Raw genomic sequence first — 12,545 nt, forward strand, 5'->3', positions numbered from 1 at the left:
GGTATCATCTTAAAGAGAAACTATGAAGTGGAAAGATGGAGCAGTTTAGGGAAGGAAGTCCAGAGCTTAGAGCCTTGGCAGCTGAAGGCACAACTGCCAGTGGTGGGCTGATGAAACTGGGAATGTGTAAGAGCCCAGAAGTAGAGATATTGGGTTTGAGGAGGTTGCTGAATTAGGAAAATGCGATGGAGAGTCTGATAAGTTTGAAATTGAGATGTTGCCATATTGAGTGCCAGTTTAGGCCTGAGCCCAGAGGTGAACGTTACTTGGGGTGAGTTTGGAAACAAGCAGCAGAGTTCCTCAATTAAGAGAAAGTGGGGGCAGGCTATTGAGTTGGATGATCAGCCGTGATCATAATGAATGGCGGAACAGGCTCGAAGGGCCGAATAGCCTACTCCTGCTCCTAGTTTCTAAGACAGCAAGATTATGCAATTGAAATGGACACAATTGTACCACCATGAATTGTAGCAAATCCATCTAAAGCAACTGGTTTTAGCGTTGTGACATCCTTACACACAATCTTAAAAGCACCAAGGCATTGAGCTCCTGACATTATCAGAGGGGACAGAGCCAGGAATTACATATCAGAGAGGCAGACCCTAAAATTGTCACCCAAGGGTCCAGAAACTGACACCTGCCATACCCTAACCTGAAAGTGACACCACCAGATTGACCAAAAAGAGAGATCTCTGAAACCAGAAGTTACGTGACCCTGTGTAGGATTTGAGGATTAATTGATCAGTTTTAGGGATTTTTCCCAACAACAAAATGCTGGAAACACAGGTTCAGTGAATATGGCTTGGAATGTGTGCAAATGTGTCAGTGAGAAAGTGAAAGGACATAGTCCCAGCCTTATAATCCAACAAAACTCGGATCCTGCTCTTTGGTGGAAACTGTCAGATGAAAATGGGCTGGTTATTGTGAGAAGCTCTGAGAAAACTACCACCATAAAAGCATAAAGACCATGAGTTACTGTTATTGCCAAGATGTGAATTTAGTCCTTCCCTCTCCACATTCCCACACACAATCCCTATTCGCCAGTAATCCCCATTAGTCTCCACATCCCAGGAATGAGATCCTGAGGAGAAGCTGTGGGAGCAGAGGATTTGGGGATGATGTTTAAACCTCTCTGGATGAGGTGGGTAGAGCTGTTCCTGTTGGGTCCATGTTACTGATCTCAGATCATCAGACAGAACCAAGTTGCAGTTTGCTGTCTTTGGATCCAGGCTCAATGACCTTTTCCCTAGAGAGGAGAGAAGAGATTGGTTAGACAGGGTTATTCCGCTCAGATCAATGATTGACAGTTGAAGGATAGGAGTGTCAGTATTTCCCAGAGACTGTCAGCCCATATTACCTGTTAGACTGTATTTTTCCCATGTTAAATAAATGGCCTTCAATCAGAATCCCTGTTAAATAGCAGTCTCTGGTCACAGTGCTGTACACCAGTGCAAACACTGCAGTGAGACACACAGTAGCAATCAGTTTAGTCACTGGACACTGGCACTGCACACACGTTCCCTCAGACACAATGGACACAGCTCCACAATCTTAGCATGATGGGATACACAGCTCACAGGATTGTGTCCCTGGTTCTACCTCTCCTGTTACTGTCCCATCCTGGATATAGCTTGATTAAAGTCTCCATTGGTTTACACATAGTGGTGAAGATCCAGTTGTGAATTACAATGAATCTGATACTCCCTCTGTACATTAAACTGTTCCTGCCTGTTCATTCTGAATTCACCAACACCCACTCCAGCCCTAGGTCCCATTCAGAGTTGTGAAGAGGAAACAGGTACAGGAACTTGAATCTCAAATCCCTCACATTGAATGAAGAAACATTATAGAATCAGAGTTAAATAGAAACAGAAAACAAGAGGGTTAAATAGAAATTAAAATCAGTGTGATGGTCCTTTAAGATTATAAACAAACCTTGGGATACTCCTACTTTCCTGATCCCTGTCGACAGCTGGAGGATGTTCTGTGGGATAGGGGCTGCCCCAGAGGAGCTGGGTGGGGAAGAGAGTTACTTTCCTTGGGCCTCTGTATTCGGTGTAAGCTGGCACTGTAAACAAAGCACACCATGATTGGGAATTGTGATGCAGCGAGGTTTGGCCTTCATGTTACTCAATGGTGGGTTATACATTCTATTCTTATATATTCTATATTACAATAGTTCAATGGTGGGTTATATATTCCATCCTTGTATATTCTCCATTACAATAGTGACTACACTTCCAAAATAGAACTTCATTGGCTGTAAAGATCTTTGCATTGACCTAAGGTTGTGAAAGGCAATATACAAATTTTGTTTTTATACTTTGCTTTTTAATGACACTGACACTCCTGTGACGGATGATGTCCTTTTAAGAGACACTGATTGACAGTGTGTAACCCTGACCCTAACTGATCCATGCTGGGTGAAGCTCTGGCCCATTACAGTGTGGAATGTTTAAAGCAGGTGTCACTGGGGATTGAGGATTAATCTCAGGCTCCTGATCCACATACACAGGGAGCTGATATTAAAGTTCAGGGATATTCCCAGCAGTCTTAACACAACTAACCCGACCTGCTCGCAGTCCCTTTATATTGGAGAAAAACTCATGTTCTTACTGATGATTTCCAATATGTCTGAGTGGCACTTTTCCCATCCATTCAGCCTCTTCTGGATAAGTTGAGAAATATTGGACAGGTTCAGGGCGAGGACTGGAACATCTGGGCCTGTGACTGTCTCAGTCTCAGTCACTCTGTAATGAAAGAGAGAATGTTTTTATCAGTGGGAACATTTCAGGTCAGAAACCTAAAGGGGAATGAGTGACCAGTGTAACAACCTTCTAATGCTCAGACTAGCACCCTGCTATAACCCGTCCTGAAAATGGCACAATCCCAGGATTTACAGTCTCACTGCATTCACACTTATCTCCATAAGTACGGTGAGATCCTACTTTGCTGCCACTTCAGCTCAGTTTGTGATTTTCAAATCTCTGTTCAATCCAGTTTCTCTGTACTGGAGCCTCATCTTTCCATTATTAATAATGATTATCCTGAGGGTCTCCAGATTGTGCTCCCCCTCTCTGCAGGAACACACACATTACAATCATGTGAAGTGAGAAGAAGGAACAGCCTCCCAGGGACCTGTGGCCAGTGGGATTCCCTCACATAGAGCTGGATTTTGCCAAGATTATCAGGTCTCTGACATTGATCTTAATTCCGGGGTACCCAGAAGTGGTCATGGAGGGCGACATTGTGATCATCCAGGAGGCTCTTCATTAAGGACGATGGGCAGACCAGGGAACCAGGAGGCCCCACAATGATGTTTAATCAGCAACCCCACAGGGAGAGCTGGGTGCTACTGATGTAGGTAGGAGAATGCAAGAGCATCTTGAGATGGATGTGCTTTCTGTTGACACTTTTGAAGGAAGTGTCAGCAATAAGTGTCACCGTAACTGCCAGACCATCATTGTGGAGGAGGTACGAACAGGATGGCCTGATTCAGCAGTTATGACCCTCTGATACCTGTGGCTCTGGGAGAGGGTAGGATTTAGCAGAACCCTTGATAGACTCCAAGCCTGCTGCCAGAACCTGCCTTTAGGCAAGAGCTGGGCTTTAACCTCAGCAGGAGTGCCTGTGTGCTTCAGAAAAATTTCAGTGGCTCCACCAATTTCACCCCAGATGAGTGAGTGGCTCAAAGCAGTCAGACACTGCCTAGGCAAGATCACTCAAGGATGGGAATTGCATTGGGAAGCTCTCCCGGCATCAGATTCTCTAATTTTGCTCCCAGTCCTGCCTCTAAACTCGTTTTTGTGGGACTGGAAAAATTCAGCTTCGAGTGTCTTGTGACATGGACATTCTTGGAAATCTCAACTCGTATCTGTATGTGGATAGAATAAGCCAATTACAATGCATTTTACTGTCACTGTGACACTGGGACTTACCCCTCTCCTCCTTTTCTCAGTGGGCTGGTTGATAGAACAAGCCAATCACACAGCACTTACTTAACCAATGGGAGAAAGCTGTCACAGACTCACATGGAGCCTTTAGGAAGCTGCTGTCAGAGCTTTGCAGCTTTTTCTCTCTCGCTCACTTTCTGTCTAACAAGTTCCTGAGATACTGTACATAGAACAGCCCATGTCCATCCTCAACAATAACAACAACAACAACAACAAGAGCAACCTGCATTCAAATAGCACCTTGAACACAGTGAAATGACCCAAGGAGCATTATCAGATAACTTTTGATCTACCCTAATATCCAAATTTTATGTCAGAGAAGTAGGATTTAAGGAATATTGAGGGGATCAGAGGCTGGTGAAGAAGTTTAGGGAGGGAATTCCAGAGTTTAAGGCAAAGGTAGTTGAAAGCACGGTTGCCAATGCTTGGAGAAGAAAGAGAATGCACAAAAGGCCAGAATTGGAGGAGCACAGAGATCTCTGAGGGGCTGAGAGTTTGTGATGTTACAGAGGTAGAAATAGCAAAGGCCATGGTGGGAATGGAAAACAAGGATGAGAATTTCAAATGGCTAGAATATGGGCAACTGCATTTTAAATCAGCTGAAGTTAATGTAGAGAGGAAGATGGGAGGCCAGCCAGGAGAGAATTGCAATCATTGAGTCTGGAGATAGCAAAAGAATGGACGAGGCTTTCAGTAACAGATATGTTGAGGCCGGGACATTGATGGGCAATATTACAAAAATGGAAGGAGGCGATTTTGGTGATGGAGAGAGCATGAAGTCAGGAGCTTGGCTCAGGGTCAAATAAGATGCTGAGGTTGCAAACAGTTTGGTTCAGCTTCAAACCAAGAACGAGATTGGAATCAGTGGCCAAGGAATGGCGTAGGTAGCACATGTAGAATCTCCCATTTCCCACAGGCTGTCTGAGCCAATAACCCCTCAAATCACAGTTAAACATCGCTAAATATTTCCACTGTTTGAAAGCACCTTATCTGGGAAGGTTTCCAAGCCATGATTCTACTTTCACTCTTCTCCCAGATACCGGTGAATGTTCTCAATTAGCAGCGGGTACTTTATGACCGAGAGGAACTTACCTGGAAAGGAGCTGCATCGAGTTCTGTGAATAAAGAGAGGAGATCAAATCAGTCAATGAACAAGCCGACTAACTCTCAATGGAATCAAACAGTGAATTTGGGACTGAGAGGAAAGAGTTCAGTAGGTAACAGTAGGTGGCACCAATCACAGGAATGAGGAATAATCTCACATTTCACAGCACTCCATCCTGGAACAGCGCCAACGCTCTTAAGGGCAGGGCTGATGCGGCAGCTAATGTTGGGCCCTATCAATAATCTTCAGAAACCCAGTTCCCCAGCTGTGACCCTGTTTATATTGAAGATATACCTGAATAAAGGAGAGAGGGTCCTTCTTTACCAGGCTCTGGGTTTCATCATCTATTAATGTAATCTGTTCCATCCTCTTGTTTAATAATTCAGAACAGCTTCTAATCTGAGAGAGAACTTGGAACCCCTCCTCATCGATCAGTTTGGGTGTGAATTCTTCATCTTCTCCCAGCTTTCTCCTCCATTCAGAGAAGCTCTTCGATAACTTTCCTGTCAGCTCATTGATTTGTGTCTGGAACCCAAAACAACTCGTTACAAACTGCCCTTCCACACAGCTATTACCCTGAGCACACAGCACTTTCCTGGGATGTGATCCCTACTCCATCATGTGCTGGGGGGTGGATGTGTATTGGGAGACAAAACAGAGTTTAACCAGTGTTGCTTTACGTTTAAAATAGCACTGTATTTAGACTGTGTATTGCACTGCCACCTGATGCATTCACAGCTGGAGTGATGGCTCTAGTTTTCATATTCATACCTTGTGAAGGCGATCAAAATTCTGGAGAGTACAGTGGCCAGATGACATGTAATTTGACGCATTTTAGTTCTGAAGATTGGCCCCAAGAGGAAGGTGATTTAGAGAAAGGCAGGCTGAGAGGGATGTCGTTTGAAGTGTCAAAATGATGGAGGGATCATTGGGTGAGGTGCTAGAGATATGATGGTAGCAGTAGAGGATCTGTGCATAAAATCCATAAACACAGTTAGGTTAGACACCAGAATCCTAGATCTCTGGAACAGATTCACTGAACATGTAGGTATGGCATCACTGCCACCCATTAAAAGGATATGGGGGGCGAATCTTCCTTTGTTCTTTCAATTCAGGAATCGTTCCTTAGATTGGAAAACTGCACATGTTACTTTCTATTTAAGAAATGTCAGAAACTGAAAACAGGGATTTAAAGACTAGTTAGCCAGACATCCATTGTCAGGAAATTACTTAGTTCAGATTTTCGTGGGGGCTTGTGGAAACCTGACCCATTCGTGACTTTGCCCAGTACTTTTGTCTTTTCACACAGAGGTAGCGTTCACAGTGCATTTTGCGAGCCATGATGGAATGCATCAGGCGTGCGTGTGTAGAGCGGTCAGTAAGAAGGCGTGTCTCCATTCTCCAACACAGTATGCCAGCTCCCAAACTTATCCCCTTATATTCGGTCACCCTTCAGCTTTCATTTTTTTCCCAAGAGAAAAGAGACCCAGTCTGTTGATCCTGCCCTGATGTGTACCCCACACATTTCTGGAATCTGACCAGTGGAGCTGAATTTTCAATGACCTGTGGAGGTTGGGAGGCCTCAAAATAGGAGGGAAATCCCATCGGGTAGGCTCCATGACATGTTCTTGCCACCAAGGGATTATGCAGGAGGTGGGGTGATGTCAGGAATGATTATCCACTTGGCTGTGGTTTATGTCTAATTAAACCCTTCCATGCTTAAGGACAGTGTCCCAGTGCTGACTGGATTTTCCAGCTGGCTCACAGGGTACCCATTGTGTCAGGAGGCTGTTGTTGAAACAGTGATTAACTCCCATTGGCAGGGTGGGTACACATTGGGAGGTTCCATCAACATGGAAGGCACCTCTCCAAAAATTGCGCACAACTGTGGCAGTGTCCCTTACTGTGGGAGCTTTCCCCTTCACATCTGTCTGCTGTAACACTTCCGGCCCTCTTATTTACCCCTTTTGTGGCTGAAACTAGGAATGGAGGCACCCTCACACCTCCTTACATGTTTCAGCAACTCTGACGGTGTGGCTGCTGATTTTTCACTGCTGGTCAGCCTCCTTACTGGCTCCCCTATCTTGGAAGCACACCCTTAATTGGACGGGTCACTGGAGGCTGCCACTTAATTGGCCATCTCCTCCACAATCTGCCTCTGTGTCTTGCCACGGGCATTTGTGGACTCTTAACCTGCATTTCGTCACGATGACAGGATTGGTACCCTGGAACGAAAATCCTGCTGGTCATTGATTTTTGGGTCCTCATATAGTCATTGTATTTATTAACAGATGGGATAAGGGCACGGAGAGCTACATATGTCCAAGTTTGCCGATGACAAAGATAGGCAGCATTGTAAACAGTGTAGCTGGCAACGTAAAATACACAGAGGTATTGATGGATTAAGTGAATGGACAAAATAGTTTTCGGTATAGGCAAGTGTGGGATCGTCCACTTTTGAAAAGACAGACAGCCTGGAAAAGGAGGAGGAGTCACCCTGAAATTAAAGAATGACATAAGGATAGTCACGAGAAAGGATCTTGTTTCAAAAATATGGGTAGAGATTAGGAATAGTGAGGGTCAGAAAAAACTGGTGGGGCTAGTTATTAGGCCCCCTAACTGTAGTTGTACAGTTGGACAGAACATTAAGCAATAATAAGGCAAAATAATAATTGTTGAGGACTTTAATCTTCATATAGACTGGACTAAAATTGGCAAAGGAGGTCTAGAAGTTGAGTTTTAGAATGTTTTTGTGATAGTTTCCTGGAACAGAATGTGATGACATTAATGAAGAATTAAGTTATTTTAGATCTAGTATTGTGAAATGAGGCAAGGTTAATGAGCAAGCTCATATTAAAAATCCGGTGGAAAAAAGTGATCGTAAACAGTTGAATTCCATACTAAATTTGAAAGTGACATATGCCAATCCCAAACAAAAATCACTAGATTGATTCCTGGGATGAGACGATTGCCTTACGATGAGAAGCTGAATAAATTGGGCCCATACTTTTTGGAGTTTTGAAGAATGAGAGGTGATCTCATTGAAACATATAAGATTCTGAAGGGGTTTGGCATGGTAAACACTGAGCAGTTGTTTCCCTGGCTGGGGAATCTAGAACATGATGGGCAAAGTCTCAGGATAAGGGACCAATTGTTTAGAACTGTGATCAGGAGAAATTTCTTCACTCGAAGGGTTGTGAATCTTTGGAACTCTTTAGCCCAGAGGGTTGTGGATGCTCCATCTTTGAACATATTTAAGGCTGAGAGGGACAGATTTTTGTTACATGGAATCAAGGGAGAAGGGGAACAGGTGAAAAAATGAAGTTGAGGCAGAAGCTTAGCAATGCTTAAATTGTGGGTCAGGCTCCAAGGGCCATGTAGGCTATTCCAATTTTGTATCATCTTCTGTTGAACTGAAAAGGATAGAAACCGGTACTTTCTAAATGTTGAACAGCTAGAACCAATGGAGGTCCAAAGTGACTTAAAAGGTCCATACATGTAGATCATTAATATATTATGGACAGGTACAAAAAATAATCAAAAAGCCCACTGAAACGCTGACCTTGATATCTAGATTGGAATGCAAAGATGTAGAAGTCATTTCACAGATGTACAAAGACCTGGTTAGACTGCACCTGGAGTACTGTGAGCAGTTCTGGGCATAACACCTTAGGAAGGATATATTGACTTTCGTGACAGTGCAGCATAGATTTATTAGAATGACCTGAATGAGGAGAGTTTACACAAACTAGGGCCTGCAAGTATGTTTTCAGCAGGCGGGTATCTAATATGGGGCAAGTGTCTATCCCACCACCTTCCCCACCCACTGAGCTCACCCCCATAATCCAGGCGGGTGCTGAAATTGGCAGTCCGCCCACCATACTTAAATAATTTAGGCTTGTTACCAAGCCAATTGCTCATGATAATACACTGCCCACACTATAAAACATTTGGCTTGGGCAGGAGTGGGCAGCCTGATTTTTTTTTTCAAGAAATTCTTCAATGGGCGGGAAGAAAGGGGGCATTTCCATTTGAGGGGTACGCTTTGCAGACTAATGGAGGGAGGCCAGCCCCCAAGACAGAAAGCCCACTTCATACCCGCCTGCTGTCTTAAAATCACCACCCCCGCACCTGACCACACCCCCACCAAAACCTGTCTAAACCCTCCTGCCCAAGACATTGGATTTATCTGTTTCTGGGGAACCATGGGCCGTCCTCTGCTTCTCCATTGCAGTCCCAGCAGCACCCACTAATGTGTTCTTGGTGCTGTCAGCCAGTCAGATGGTAGCTCCCAAGGGCAGGATTTATTCCCCAGTGAGGGCTGGAAGTCCCACTGCCCCTATTTAGCCTGCCCGCAAAGCATTATGACTGTGGGGCAGGCTGATTTGGAGTGGATTGGCTCCATACTGACTTTGCTTCGGCAGTGGGGGGGGGGGGGGTGCAACAGTCTGACCACACTTCCCCCCCCAACCCATGTAATATTACGTACTAGGAGTTTATTTCCTAGAATTTAGGAGATTAAGAAGTGATTAGATTGAAGTTCTCAAGAAATGAGTAGATAGAGAGAAATTGCTCCGCTGGTCTGGGAATCTAGGATGAGGACCATAGTTTAAAGGTTAGGGCCAGGCCTTTTAGGAGTGAAGTTAGGAAACACATCTATACAGTGTGGTAGAAGTTTGGAACTTTCTCTTTTGTGAGCAGTAGATGGTGCTAGCTCAATTGTGAATTTTAAATCTGAGACTGACAGACTTCTGCTAATCAGGGTTTTTAAGAGTTAGGTGCAAAAGTAAGAATATGGAATTAAGTCATAGATTAGCTGTGATCTCATTGACAGGCAGAACAGGCTGAGGGGCTAAATGGCCTCCTCCTTTCCTATATTCCTGTGTAATTTCCTAGACTTTTGCCTGAATTCGCTGTAGGTTTCAGAGTGAATCCAATTCTGCTTTCTCCTACCTTTATTTCAGCTTCTATTCTCTCCAAAACAAAAACAGAATTACCTGGAAAAACTCAGCAGGTCTGGCAGCATCAGCGGAGAAGAAAAGAGTTGACGTTTCGAGTCCTCATGACCCTTCGACAGAACTTGAGTTCGAGTCCAGGAAAGAGCTGAAATATAAGCTGGTTTAAGGTGTGTGTGTGGGGGGCGGAGAGATAGAGAGACAGAGAGGTGGAGGGGGTTGGTGTGGTTGTAGCGACAAACAAGCAGTGATAGAAGCAGATCATCAAAAGATGTCAACAACAATAGTACAATAGAACACATAGGTGTTAAAGTTAAAAGTTGGTGATATTATCTAAACGAATTCTCTCCAAGCCTTGTTGTTTGCTGGAACAATTCTGCTGGACTTCCCGAAGTTTTATGATTTCTTTCCCCAATTCTTCCTGTAAAGGCGTTTAGAAAATGTTTAAAAGGAATTCAAACTGGAAAGTAAAAGGGAAATGGTTCTGTTCCAGGAGTGACTTCTGGATAGAAAGTGAATCATAAAATCTTAATGCTTTCAGTACTGAAGGAGGCCATTCAACCCATCATGTCTTTGCAGTTTTTCAGGAATCTTAGTGTCTGAGCACTGAGCATAAATATTCCCTGCTCCCTGCCCTATATAAACTGAGAAACCACATACCCACTGGCTTCCTTTTACAGTGACACACTGTGTGCTGCATTTTCTCACAAATTTAGTTTCTCCATTTCCAGGAATCAGCTGAGGGGAGAAGGAGACGGACTCCGTCACACTAGTATTTCTCAAACAGCAATCCCCTCTTGTCGTGATGAACAGTTTTTCCACCCAGCTGCTGAGTTTCACCTATGGATGTCCCTCAGTCATCCCACCAGTGATGGGATGGTCCTCCCACTACTGCTCAGGGGGCAGAATCCCCAGCATTACAGAGTTATAACATGCTCTGCTCTACAGCCCAATGCCATGGAGTGCCAGTGTGGGTGGGGAGCAGTCACACTTTTCCCACCCTGTTCTCCGAGGGACTGAGAAAGGGGAGGGAGCAAATCTGACAAAAAAAGCTCCCATAAACCCAGACTAAATCAGCATTGCCTGTAACTCTTTCGAATACAAACACGTTTCCATCTGTTTTCAGATGAAGTTACATTGTTTCATAGTTTGCCATTGTGAGATTTGAATTCTTGATCTTGGGGTTACAAGCCCAGTACCATAACCACTTGGCTATTTAGGCCAAGCCCAGCATTGCCTGTAAGCAGTTCCAATTAATGTTGGTTATTAATAGGAAAATGCTGTTTTACTGTATTTAATAGCAGTAATTGAGTCACTCACCTTAATTGCACCTTGCATCTGACCCAGGCTCAGCAGCAGGTGGGATTTATGTTTACCCATAGTTATGCAGTAACCACACACACATACTGCATCTTTTTCACAATAGAACTGTAGAAATTCCTTATGGTCAAGACACTGCCAGCTTGTAAGGTCAGCCATAGGTTCAATTAGGGTGTGTCCACTGAAGGTCTTTTTGAGCAGATGTGGTTGCAAATGAAGATCACAAAATGAAGCTTCACATTTCAGACATGTCTTCGCAGCTGGTGTTGGATTCTCGATACAGTAATCACACATGATGTGGGAAAAATCAGCAGGAGCCTGTGAGCACTTATTTTTTTCCACTATATCACACAGCATAAAGTTTCTCCCCAGACTGGGGCTGGTGTTGAAATTCTGGCAAATCCTCCTGAGTCTTTGTCAGGGTCCAAACTCCCTCAATGCATTTCAAACAGAAACTGTGCTCACAGGGTAATGCCTCAAGGTCCTGGTACAAGGGAGACATAATTCTGCCTCTAAAGCTCCAGGCTCTATTTTACAGCATCGGAAAGAGTGAGCTACCAGGGCAGAAAATGAAATCCTTATACACTTGCTGCTGTGAGTGACAACGTTAGTTTCACTTTCATGATTCACTCTGGCTGAAAGTTAACCCTTTCAAACCTGCAGTAGACGTTCAGAACCAAAATCAGAAAAACAAGATCGCAATTTTATAATATAGAGCGAAAATACAATAAACTGGGCTCACCAAAACACAGACTCAAAACTAATCAGTCCAGACCAGGCCCAAAATAGTTTAACAAGTGAATTAAAACTGATCTAAAGAGGAAAAATAATCTTTACAAATCCTGCCGAGGGGAATGCAGTTTCACCAGAGAGGCAGAGAGATGTGAAAAAGCAAAGCAGCAGAGGTTACAAGTCTCAGTAAACTCAACACAAAACATGTAAAACCAATGCAAAGCTGCAACAAAGACAAAACCGGAGAATAGAGTCAGAGAAAGTCATGGTCAAACTGTACAGGGTTCTGGACAGACATCGAGTACTATGTCCAGTTCTGGACAGACCCATCTCAAGTATTGTGCCCAATTCTGGACAGACCCACCTTGAGTACTGTGACCAAGGGCAGAATTTTTAGTTCGGCGGGCAGGTGTGCACCCGACCCGATCCGTCATGAAATTGAGTGAGATGACGTAGGGTGAGCATCCTGACATCATCCAGCGC

At 44.2% G+C, this 12,545-nt stretch overlaps 1 protein-coding gene across 3 annotated transcripts; it reads right to left on the reverse strand.

Moving 5' to 3' along the window:
- Positions 1 to 649: 649 nt before the first annotated feature.
- On the reverse strand, positions 650 to 11,939 carry LOC121281373 (E3 ubiquitin/ISG15 ligase TRIM25-like). Of its 3 annotated transcripts, none has more exons than XM_041194313.1 (6): positions 11,331 to 11,939; positions 5,350 to 5,580; positions 5,043 to 5,065; positions 2,614 to 2,747; positions 1,933 to 2,065; positions 650 to 1,243 (listed from the first exon to the last, which is right to left on the reverse strand). In XM_041194313.1, the coding sequence occupies exons 1-6, from the start codon at positions 11,685 to 11,687 to the stop codon at positions 1,186 to 1,188; spliced, it is 936 nt and encodes a 311-aa protein (XP_041050247.1). In that variant the 5' UTR covers positions 11,688 to 11,939; the 3' UTR covers positions 650 to 1,185. The 3 variants fall into 3 exon arrangements, with proteins under 3 accessions (XP_041050247.1, XP_041050249.1, XP_041050248.1); XM_041194315.1 differs by lacking the exon at positions 11,331 to 11,939 and adding an exon at positions 5,827 to 5,939; XM_041194314.1 differs by lacking the exon at positions 5,350 to 5,580.
- Between the last annotated feature and the right edge of the window lie 606 nt (positions 11,940 to 12,545).

This window comes from Carcharodon carcharias, chromosome 8 (assembly GCF_017639515.1).
Source record: "Carcharodon carcharias isolate sCarCar2 chromosome 8, sCarCar2.pri, whole genome shotgun sequence".
NCBI classification, from domain to species: domain Eukaryota; kingdom Metazoa; phylum Chordata; class Chondrichthyes; order Lamniformes; family Lamnidae; genus Carcharodon; species Carcharodon carcharias.

What these genes read in the sequence shown, in the direction of transcription:
- LOC121281373 (XM_041194313.1), bottom strand. Translation starts at nt 11,687, where the DNA reads ATGCTGTGTGATATAGTGGAAAAAAATAAGTGCTCACAGGCTCCTGCT. An exon ending in ACCCTCTCTCCTTTATTCAG is followed by an intron (nt 5,066 to 5,349) that starts GTATATCTTCAA and finishes CTTTATTCACAG; the next exon opens with AACTCGATGCAGCTCCTTTC. An exon ending in TCGATGCAGCTCCTTTCCAG is followed by an intron (nt 2,748 to 5,042) that starts GTAAGTTCCTCT and finishes CTTTCATTACAG; the next exon opens with AGTGACTGAGACTGAGACAG.